Here is a 12500-nt window from a genome sequence, read left to right as displayed (position 1 = left end):
ATAAGATGCAGGCTCATTTCCTGAGAATTTTTTTTTTTTTTAAATAAAAAGGCGTGTCTTATAAGCCATCAAATACAATATATATTTTTTTGTCATAAATAAATTCTTTTCACTGCTGTGAAGCATATGATGGTATGTAGCATGTGTGGGAAGGGAAGTTTTCATTATAGACCGTGATTAGATGAAGTAATCTCTGTCATCTGCATCCATATGACCCTTGGTGTGTGGCTGTGGCCTGCCACTGTATGACCCTGACAATGTTGGAAATCAGTACTGTCAAGTTTCATGGTATATACACCAAGATCATAGCTATTATTCTTAAATAAACTAAATATTGACAATGTTCTTTCATCCTTATTAAAGAAATGGATGTATTCAGATTCATGTTGAAGCAATAAATAGTTAACATCACATAAAAGAGTGTTGTGACTGATGTGGCAGAGCAATGGGCAGGAGAATCCCCATGGGAGCCATGCCTAAAGGCTAAGTACAAAACAGATTCACAATAGTTAAAATAACTATTGTAATGGTAACCTGAAGATGTCATAATTCAAAATTGCAAGTTAACTTAATTTGAAATTAACTTTGCGAATTAGCTCCAATTACTTTAAATATAACTAAGTGCTATATTTATCAGAAATGCATTTAGATATTGATTACTAAAATGACCTCTACAGATTATTTTTAATTCTTGTCAAAATTGAATGCCAACTACAGTAACATAGGAAAGATAATTGAAAATTCATATGAAACAATAATAAAAAATACCTGGTACTGATGGTAATCCAACTGGAGGATTTCCTACAGAAAGAACATCAGCTTTGAGCTTCTCGTATTCCATATCACTAAGGTTGAGGTCTACTGGACCAATGGGCTCCTGCTGATGGCTGGCTTTCTGCTGCTTCATTTGCTCCAGTTTTTCTTGTTCTAGTAGATCTTCTATTAACAATGGCTGCTCCTGTTGCAAAGGACATTGTCAGGCAAGAAGTATTTACATCCTATACATGAATTATCTATTTGCTTTATCCATATGGATGGACAAATGGGCAGACAGATAGAAACAGGTAAAGTAAAAACACAAATAAGAACATAATGTTCTTACACATCAATTACAGAATAATTATGATAATACTGTAATTGTAAACTTGACTACTCGTATATCTCTAAAACTATATAATACAAATCTCTGCACCAACTCCAGAAAAAATGAAATGAAATAAATAAATAAAATAAATAAATAAATAAAAATAAATAAATAAATAAATAAAACATTCTCTCGAAGTAAAAACCAAATGAATCATACAAGTTTTCTTTGCAAAATTTTTTTTTTATTACACAGAGAGAGAGAGAGAGAGAGAGAGAGAGAGAGAGAGAGAGAGAGAGAGAGAGAGAGAGAGAGAGAGAGAGAGAGAGAGAGAGAGAGAGAGAGAGAGAGAGAGAGAGAGAGAGAGAGAGAGAGAGAGACATATAATGTGTGGGAAGGGAGGGTTTACAGGGTCTTGATCAGTTTGAGCCCACACTTTTTAAAATTGCACCATTTGAGACATGTAACCAGAGGAAAAAACAAATTTGGTGAATGGCCAGGCCTGAGTTTAGAGGTTAGATTTTTTTTTTTTAACTGAACAGATAGCCATATTAAATAATACGCACATTTAATAATTCACGTCATTACACAGAGTATTATACCTGATGCCTCATAAGATAAAGGTTTATGAGCATGAGTTTTAGTTGGTCATCCTTAGTGCTGATCCACAAAATTTGGGTCGTCCATCACTAATCAGGCACTATTAGGACCTGTAGGGTGCCAATCTGTGATTTTGCCTGATTAGGTTAGAATACACGTAACCTCCTCATCCTACCTTTCAAATACCCCATAAATCATTACAAATTGATTAATAGGTGCTGTACCAATTTCACTTTTTTCCACTGATACTGGTAGCAAAGAAACTGAGCAATTTTTCTTTGTTTCACAGAAGCTTCACACACATATACACCAATATCGAGGCTTTTCAGAAGAATTTCCTTTATTCAATGGAGCCATATTTGGAGCTAAAACTGAGCAGGTTTAATAATAAATGGAGAAAACAAATTGTAATGGCTTCCTTATGTTTGGAAGTGATGCCAGCTTATGCAGAATGTAGCTTCTTTTTCTTGTGACCTTTTTCACTATGTAACATTTCTCAGGGCATCCACTCCTTTCTTCTGTTATTCTTTTACTGCTTCTGTTTCACTATTACACTGCTTCCTCAATCCTTTTTTACCAACTGTGTTAAAAACTTTTAATACATTTTGCATTCTTTCCAACACACAGTAGTGGCAGTAGGTTGGTGTGGTGACCTGGGATATTTGAAATTACCCTTGCTAAAATTAGTCCTGGATTAGTGATGGTTGATCCATGCCACAACTGTTCATTTCAGCATTTGGCATTTTGTAGCCAATCCATTTGCTCTGACTAGAATAACCTCTTAGATTAATATAAGCATGAATTACTCTAAAGATGGAATTATTTTTTAAAATAAACTAAAAAAGTTAGCTTCATGTTACAACTAACTTTGTACACACATACACACATACACACACTGCCCAGCTGATCAGATGCATCCACAGCAGCTCCAAGGATCTACCTAGGTTTGATCGTGCACAGGAACCAAACTTTGAGTCCCATCTCCATAATAGGGTCTTATGAGAGATGGAGAGGTATGGGTGCAGAGGAAGGGGAAGTGTTTCTAGAAGAGTGGCTAAAAGGAAGAAATGAGTGAGTGATAAAAAGTAAACACTGGTGGTCAGTGATATCAACAAGGAAGATGGTGGCTGGCACAAACCCAAATATTTTTGAGGGCTTCAAGGAAGAGGAGCTCAGTATAGCTCACACAAATAAACGAATGTGAAAAATTGAAGAAAATGTGAAAATACGAGAAATACATAGCTTAACAGTGATGATCAAGGTGTGTAAGGAAGAAAGAGAAGTGGGTGGTGATAATGTAAAAAAAGATATCCAGTGATATAATAGAGATGAAAAGAGAAAAAGAAAACAAAGAAATGAGAGAAGAGGTGACAAAAATAGTGAACTGAAGCAAGAGGTACTGTGAAGGAATTAAGAAACTCAAGGAAGAGAATGAAGAGTTAAAGAAAACTTTGCAATTGAGAAAGGTTATGGTTGGAGAAGTGAAGTTTGTGACCAAGGAAGTCAGAAGTTGGAAAGAAGAGAGAGAACAACAACAAAAGCTGGACATGGAGGAGATAATAAGGCAACAGCAACAGGAACACAATAAGGATATGGAAAAGCAAGTAATTAAAATAATAAAGGAAAAAAGTAATCTTGAGAGAGAGACAGTACAGAGAAAGATGTATGTTGTGGTAATTGTGGTTGAGGAGAACCTACCCATGAAAATAGCTAGATAGAAAAAGTGAAAAGGGATAAGGAAATTATAGCAGAAGTGGGGGAGGAAAAAGAGTGGATAATTGAAGAAATTGAAGAGGTTTACAGAATTGGAAAATGACAAAAATGGAACAAGACCAATGAAAATAAGATTCATGTCATAAACAGCAGTGGAACATGTCTTGCAAAGAACAGGAAAATTGGCAAAAGTAGAAGGAATGAAGGAAATATGGATAAAAAGAGACATGAATGAAGAAGAAAAAAGTAAAGTGAAAGAATTGAGAGTAGAGGCCCAGTCAAAAAATGAGAAGACAGGAACAAGTGAGAAGATTCAGCTGGAAAGTTGTGGACATGAAAGTGAGGAAATGGTGGCACAAAGATGCCACGCAACATCACCAAGAAGAAGTTTAAAGATTATGTATGCTAATGTAGATGGTTTGGTGTCGAGCCTACTGGAACTTTGAAACTACTTAAAGAACAATAAACCAGATGTGGTATGTTTAACAGAAACCAAACTAAAAGAGGAAATAAAGTTGGGATTTGCAAAAGGAAGGGCATAGCACATGGAGGAGAGACAGAACACAATAAAGATATGGAAAAGCAAGTATTTAAAATAATAAAGGAAAAAAGTAATCCTGAGAGAGAGACAGTACAGAGTACAGTATCATCAAAAGTGATGATATTGGTAAAAGAGGATATTGTTGTTGAGGAAGTGGAATTATAGTGATGGAATGGCAGAAACATTGAGTGTTGTGATTAAGATCAAATGAAGTGAAAAAAGGAAAATCAATGACATACATGCCACCAAAAACTAATGCATGGGAGACCAATAAACTTAAAAGCATGCAACTAGAAACAAAAAATAGTAAAGAGGAAATGATAAGGAAAAGTAACAAAGTGCTCTTAGTAGGCAACTTCATCACTAAAGAATTAACTGGGAGGAGATGGAAGTGAAAGAAAATGTCGAATCATGGAGCAAAGAACTTATGCAAAACATGATGGTGAATACAGTGAGACAATGGGTGAATGAGCGTACAAGATTAAGAGGAGAAGAACCATCACAGTTGGACTGAGTGTTTACAAGAACCCTAGAAAGTAGACCAAGTATACATTGAGTCCAATGAGAAGAAGTGATCATGTGATAATAGAAATAGTACCACAGGAGGAAAAGTGTTGCACAGGAAAGAACAATACAGAAATGGGAGACAGAATTATGCTAAGGCAAACTTTGCAAAGCAAAATAAATTTTATGGAAAAATTAAGTGAAAAGAGATATTTGAAGGGAAAGTAGTGCAAGAAAATATGAGATATTTTTGAGCAAGTATAGAGAGGGGATGCAACAGTTTGTATCAAGTTATAAAATAAAAATTGTGAAGCATGAATGGTATAATGCCAGGTGTGTAGAAGCAAAAAAGAAAAGGACAGGGCATGGGGGAAAATGATGAGAAAACTGAACAGAAATACTAGGGAAGAATACAGAAAGGAAAGCAATGAATATGGTGTAATAAGGAGAAGAAAAAAAATCTTGAAAGTGACATAGTAAGAAAATGCAAGGAAGAGCCCAAACTCCTCTACAGATATGTAAATGGGAAAGTGAAACACAGGGATGACAAAACAGATTAAGAAGAGATGGGAGAATTTGTGAAACTACTGAGATCAGTGAATTAATAAATGAGTTTTCAACCTGCATTTACAAAGGAAACTAATTTTGTGGCACTGAAAGTGGTATCACAGAATGAGGGAATTCAGGAGATACAAGTAAAGAGACAAGAAATCAAGAAACTGCTGGAAGAGCTGGATATTAAAAAAGCTATGAAACCAGATCAAGTAAATGGATGGACATTAAAACAATGCAGAGAACAAATGGAGGAACCTACATAGGATATAATCAACAGCTTGTTGAAAGAAGTTAAAGTACCAAGGGAATGGAAAAAAAGATAACATAGTTCCAATATACAAAGGGGGAAATAAAATGGAACCATTAAATTACAGACCAGTGTCACTAACAAGTATTGTAAGCAAACTTTGTGAAATAGTAATTAAAGGTAGATTGGTGCAATATTTAGAAGATGAAAAGATAATTACAGAAAAGCAATTTGGATTAAGTTAGGAAAGGGAGATCCTGTGTCATAAATCTACCGAGTTTTTATATGAGAGTAACAGATTGAGTGTAAGAGAGGGACAAATGGGTTGATGAAGCATACCTGGATCTAAAAAAAGTCTTATGTGGAAGTTAGAGAATAAAGGAGGCCTAAAGGGAGCAACATTGAAATGAATGGATGATTATTTAAAAAGGAGAGAAATGAGAACAGTAATTCAAGACACTAATTCAAGTTGGTATGAAGTGACAAGTTGGGTACAGCAAGGATCTGTGTTGGCACCTATTATGTTTCAAATATATATATAAATGATATGACAGAGGATCTGAATAGTTATATAAACCTTTTTGCTGATGATGCAAAAATAATGAAAATAATAATGGATGAAAATGACTACAAGGAGTCACAAAAGGATACAGACAAAATACATGCATTGAGCCGAAGATGGAAACTAAAATTTAATGCCAGAAAATGCCATGTGTTGGAAATATGAATATGTAGAAAGAGACCTTCGTGGAATTACAAAATGGGAGGAGAAATAATAACGAAAAGTAATGAAGAAAAAGATTTGGGAGTAATGATCTAGGACACACTATCACCTGAAAGGCACATAAACGGAATACTTGACTATACATACAATTTGTTAACAAACATTAGGGTGGTGTTTAATTATTTAAATAAAGAAATGATGAAGAAAATTATAATAACCATGAAATGACCTGTATTGGAATAGGCAGCAGTAGTTTGGGCTCCACATGGAGAAGAGAGATATATGGAAACTGGAAAGAATACAGAGGATAGCAACAAAGATGGTATCAGAATTGAATTGAAAGACTTAAACTATAAAGAAAGACGTGAAGAGATGGGATTACTAGCACTACAAGAGAGAAGAGAAAGAGGCAAATTAGTAAACAACATTAAAAGAAAAGACAGAAACGACTTGGTACCACAGATGGAGGAGGGAGAGAGATAGATGAGGGGGCATGGGAAGAAAATAAAGAAGACTGGATGTTTGAGCAACATCAGGAAATTCAAGTTCCCATATCACACTATTGAAATCTGGAATGATTTGAAGGAAGGGGTGGTTGTAGCAAACAGTGTACACATGTTTCAAGAGAAATTGGATAAATATGGTTATGGAGACAGGACAAAATGAGCTTTGGCTTCTGCCCTGTACAATACAACTAGGCAACTAGGTAAACACACACACACACACACACACACACACACACACACACACACACACACACAAACAAACAAGCAGTGATCCAAGCTCCAGCAGAGAAAGATTTTGTTTGACCACAGCCACCACTAGGAGCTTAGAATGTGTTTCCAGGTGGGAGCTGTGCTCAAGTAGAGTTGTCCTGTCTCCAGAAATAAAAAAAATAAGGGTAAATTTAAGTAATAACAGATGTAATAAAATTAGTAGAAGTTCCAGCAAGGTGGATGCCATAGGTGTGAGTGGAATGTTGCCAATGGGGTCACCACTCCCAGGATTTGAGGAAGATAATGAACTACATGATAAAATGCAAGGAAAGAAAGTGGCTTTGATGGAAGGTATGATCAGTGACCTCATTGAAAGAGTGAAAAAACTAGAAAAAAAAAAAAAAAAATATGACCTGGAAGAGGAAAACAAAGAATTGAAAACACTATGTGCTGAAGGAAAACAATGATATTGTAAAAAAACAGGAAAATTAAGTGATAGGGATGAAAAGTGAACATCAAATCTGGAGGAAGGAAAAAGAGGAAGAAAAAGTTAACTTTACAAAAATCATAGAAGCACAAAAAGAAGGAAAAGACAGATTTAAGCAAGGAAATTGTGAAAGTGATCAAACAGAAGGAATCGATGGTAAGGGACACAGTGGACAAAAAGAAATGTATTGTTATATATGGAGTAAACGAGGAAACAGAGCCAGTAAGATACAAGAGGGAACGAGAAAAAAACGTAGCAGATGACGTTGTAAGAAATATACAGAGAGAAGGTGAGGACTGGATAAGTGAAATTGAGGAAATACATAGACTGGGGAAGTATATAGGATGAGAGCAACCACTGAAAGTAAAATTTAGGGGACAAACAACAGCCATGGAAGTGATATCGAATGCATGGAAACTAGCCAAGACAGAGCAATACAGGAAAGTTTGGATAAAGAGGGACATGAATGAGGAGAGACTCAAGGTAAGCGATCTAATAAAAGAAGCAAAGGCAAAAAACGACAACAGAACAGAGGAAGAGAAAAAAAAGTTCTATTGGAAGGTAAAAGATGAGAGGCTCAGGAAGTGGTATCTGGCAAAAAAAAAAAAGAATAGAAAATGTAAATAATGTATGGAAAAATAAAAAGTGGACAGTGGCATATACAAATATAAATGGTTTAATATGAACATTGCGAGAATTGAATAATTATATTAAGATAAAGCAGCCCAACATCATGGGTATTACTAATGTTAAACTAAATGAGACAACAGAAAATATAAGAATTGGTAATAGTAATTATAATGTGTGGATAAAACATAGAAATAATAAGAAAGGAGGAGGAGTCATGTTACAAAGAAGAGTATAACAGTGGAAGAGGTTGAAATAGGAGAAGGAATGGCGGAAGTAATTAGAATTCAAACAAAAAAGGAAAGGAGAAGGAAGAAGAGATTTTGCAGTGGCTTATGTACCCCCAAAGATGAATGCATGGACACAAGAGGATATAAATTATTGTCAAGAGATACTAGTAACTGTTTGGAGAGAATACTGGCGGAGAGTAACAATATATAACACTTATCGGTGACTTTAATTGCAAGGAGGTATGCTGGGAAGAGTGGACCACGGATGTGGGAGAAGAGTCATGGGGATATATGCTTCTAAATTTAATATTGACAAATACTATGACCCAGTGGATTGGAGAAAATACAAGATCTGGGGGTAATGAAGAGGCATCAAGGCTAGACTTGGTGTTTACAAAGGCAATGGACATCATCGAAGGAATAAATTATCAGTGCCCACTAGGTAAAAATGACCATCTGTTAATTGAATTCAGTATAGGCAGTGGTCCAATAGAAAATAGGAATGAAATTTACAAGAATGGGAGATATAATTACAGGAAACCAGATTTTATCAGGTTGAGGGAATATTTTGCAGAAGCTAAATGGAAACAACTGTTCATGGCAAGCAGTATGCAGGAAAAGTGTTACATATTCATGGAAATTTATAATGAAGGGGTCAGTAGATATGTACTGAAGATCAAAACAAAGGAAGTGAAAAGGAAAAAAAGACTGGTTTAATATGAGATGTATAACAGTAAGAAAAGAAAAAAGAACCAGCATGGAATAGATGGAAGAAAAAAAGGAGGAAGTGAGAAATGGGAAGATTTCAAGAAGGCAAGAAACAAATATATCAGAATCCTGAGAGATGAAGAAAGGAATTATGAGAAAGATATAGTTAACAAATGCAAAGATGAGCCGAAGTTATTCTTCAGATATGTGAATGGGAAGATGAAAAACAGGCAAACAATAGATAAGTTAATGAAAGATGACATTACATACGATGATACACGGTTACAGGAGGAATTAATGAACAAGTGTTTCCAGTCAGTATTTACCAAAGAAAGCAAATTTGAAGGAGAAAGAGAATTCCACAGAGACAATGTGATGAGAGAGATACAGGTGGACATAGGTGAAATTAAGAAGATTATGAAAGATTTGGATGTAAGTAAGGCTCAAGGACCAGACAGAGTGTCCAACTGGATACTTAAGGAATGTTGTGAACAACTGCCAGAAGGTATACACAATACCATAGTATGTTCTTTTAAGGAAGGAAAAATTCCTCTAGACTGGAAGAGAGCCAATATTGTGCCCATTTTTAAAGGAGGTAATAAAGAAGATCCATTGAATTATAGACCAGTATCCCTAACAAGTGTGGTGGAAAAAATAGCAGAAAGAATAGTAAAAAAAAAAAAAAAAAAAAAAAAAAAAAAAAAAAAAAATTTATGAAATATTTAGAAGAAACACATACATTGACTGACAGACAATTTGGTTTCAGAAGTGGAAGATCTTGTGTCACAAATTTAGTGAGCTTTTATAGTGGTGCAATTGATATAATTCAAGAGAGAGAGGGTTGGGCAGACTGTTTATTTAGACCACACCAGACTGCTATGGAAAATTCAAAATATAGGGGGTTTGCAAGGAAACACACTGAATTGGATTACAGACTTCTTGAGGGATAGAGAAATGAGAACAGTAATAAAGGGGGAAAAATCAGAATGGTGTAGAGTTACAAGTGGAGTATCACAGGGGACAGTCTTAGCCCCTGTAATGTTTCTGGTGTATGTCAACGATATGGTGGATGAGGTTGACAGTTATATAAGTCTGTTTGCAGACGATGCAAAATTATTGAAATGAAAAGAGTGGAAAACAATATGGATTGTGAAATATTACAGAAAGATCTAAATAAGATATATAAATGGAGTAAGAAATGGGAAATGGAATTCAATGCAGAGAAATGCAAGGTGATGGAATTAGGAAAAAGCAAAAGAAGATTGACAAGTTCCTACACCATGGGAGAAATGGAAATTAAGATAACCAAAGAAGAAAAAAGACTTGGGAATTACAATCAGTGATAATTTATCACCAGAAGAACATGTAAACAAAATAGTTGGGGAAACTTATGAGTTACTAAGAAAGATGAAAGAGGCATTTGCTTACATGGATGAAGAGATAATGAAAAAGTTGATGGAATATGTGATTTGACCAAAACTGGAATATGCCGCAATTGTTTGGTCACCCCATAATAAAAAAAAAGAAATATGGAAAATAGAAAGGATCCAAAGAGGTGCAACCAAATTGGTACCAAGTCAGAGATTTAACCTATGAAGAAAGATTAAGGAGACTGAAGCTTCCATCATTACGAGAGAGGAGAAAAAGAGGAGACCTGATTGCTATATACAGAGCTTTAAAGGGTAAGGATAAAGTTGACAAAGAAGACTTATTTGTGTGGGACTCAAGAGCAACAAGAGGACATGGAGTGAAATTGAAGAAAACAGCAAGTAGAAGAGATGTCAAGAAATATGGTTTCACAAACAGAAGCATAGAAATATGGAACAACTTAGATGAAACAGTGGTACAAGCAAAAAATATTCATGAATTTAAAGTTAAGCTGGATGCTTATAGATATGGAGACAGGACAGCACGAGCATAGCTCTTTTCCTGTAAAACCCAACTAGGTAAACACACACACACACAATTTTGCTCTCATGGCTAACTGGTGCTATTATATGACAGAAAGAAAGAAGAAAAAAAAAAAAAATAATAATAATAAAATAAAATAAAATAAATAAAAAAAATCTATAAATAAATGAGAAAAAAAATAAAAATGAGAAAAATAAAATAAATGGATAGAAATAATAAAATAAATAAAATAAAAGTAAATACAACAATAAATAAAATTATTAACAAAAAATGCATATAAAAATAAATACATAGAATAAAGAAGACCAATTGCTATCTATATTGAGAGGCTGATAAGAATCATTTCTGGACATGTCTAGGAGAGAGAGAGAGAGAGAGAGAGAGAGAGAGAGAGAGAGAGAGAGAGAGAGAGAGAGAGAGAGAGAGAGAGAGAGAGAGAGAGAGAGAGAATTGTGCCCATTTAATTATTTGCCAATTAACATTCAAATAGTACATATTAATCAGTGCCAAAAAAAGTGGAAAAACAGTACCGTAATCAAATTTATCAGTTATGATACAAAGTATCATGTCTCATGACAGCTGGCCATTGTATGCAAATGAATATTATGTTTAATCACATGTCTCATGACAGCTGGCCATTGTATGCAAATGAATATTATGTTTAATCAATCATAAGACTTCTGATATGATATATTCAGTGAGAGATTTTAGCTTCAGTACTCATAAATGCAACAATTTCAATGACAGCTATTCATCTTACGTCCTTAATGTTGGTCTCAGGTGTATTGCAAGAGGTTTTGTTTTCTTTATGGCACCTCTCCAACATATTGCATTTTTTTTATAATACCTTCATAGCTGACTGCCCTACTACTTTATACTATTATTAAAAAAAATAAAGAAATAAATAAAATAGAAAGTAAATAAATAAATAAATAAAATAATACAAAATAAAATAAATAAATAAATAATAATAATAAATTCTAAAGAATTGAAATGTAATTCTCTGTCTTTTGTTTTACCTGTCTTGACCATCTTACAAAAACATAGCACAAAAAAAAAAAAAAAAAATAAAAAAAATAAAAATAAAAAATAAAAAAATAAAATAAAAATAAATAAAATAAAGAAATGAAATGAAAAAATAAAAAATAAATAAAATAAATAAATAAATAAATAATAATAATTTCTAAAGAACTGAAATGTAATTCTCTGCCCATTGTTTTACCTATCTTGACCATCTTACAAAAACATAGCACAAGTAAACATTGTAAGCAAATTTATCAATAAATGAAATATATAAAAATTGCCTTTTAAATAGAAGGAAAAGATAAAAGTCTATACTTAAAGAAAGTTAGACTAGATAACACATGTATGCAGCATACAGTACATGCATCAGTCACGTAGTTGCAAAAGAAAATCAGCTCATTATGTAAAAAAGTGAAAAATAAAGGAAGCAGAATAAGTAGTTTGAATCCTTTGGAAATAATGGAGAGAAGAAGAGAAAGAATACAGATACCATAACAAAGGAATTACAACTGGGACAGATCATATTTTAAATAGGAAACAGAAAATAGGATAATACAGCTAATGTAATTGTTTGGTTGTTAACTGTGAGGTTTTAACTAAATTACTGATCAAGAACTGTGATGAATAAGATTTCATTACTTGACTGCCAATTTTCAACCACTATAAAGATTTTAAGGCAACTATAAATGTGATTCATCAGTTTTTAGGTTTAGTGTGATAGCAGAGTGGGATGCTCTCTCTCTCTCTCTCTCTCTCTCTCTCTCTCTCTCTCTCTCTCTCTCTCTCTACACATACAAACAGGCCAGCTATTTATGACATTAATCTCATTT

At 34.0% G+C, this 12500-nt stretch overlaps 1 protein-coding gene across 5 annotated transcripts in view; it reads right to left on the bottom strand.

Annotated features, from left to right (window-relative positions):
• Positions 1-12500, bottom strand: part of LOC135099764 (histone-lysine N-methyltransferase 2C-like) — a 193867-nt gene that overhangs the window by 44523 nt on the left and 136844 nt on the right. For all 5 annotated transcript variants that reach the window (XM_064002273.1, XM_064002277.1, XM_064002276.1 and 2 more), the window contains one exon: positions 769-958. In XM_064002273.1, the coding sequence (XP_063858343.1) occupies positions 769-958 (190 nt within the window). The remainder of the gene's footprint in view (positions 1-768; positions 959-12500) is intronic.

The sequence above is a fragment of the Scylla paramamosain genome, chromosome 4 (assembly GCF_035594125.1).
Source record: "Scylla paramamosain isolate STU-SP2022 chromosome 4, ASM3559412v1, whole genome shotgun sequence".
Taxonomy (NCBI): Eukaryota; Metazoa; Arthropoda; class Malacostraca; order Decapoda; family Portunidae; genus Scylla; species Scylla paramamosain.
This window is presented reverse-complemented; position numbering and strand designations above follow the sequence as displayed.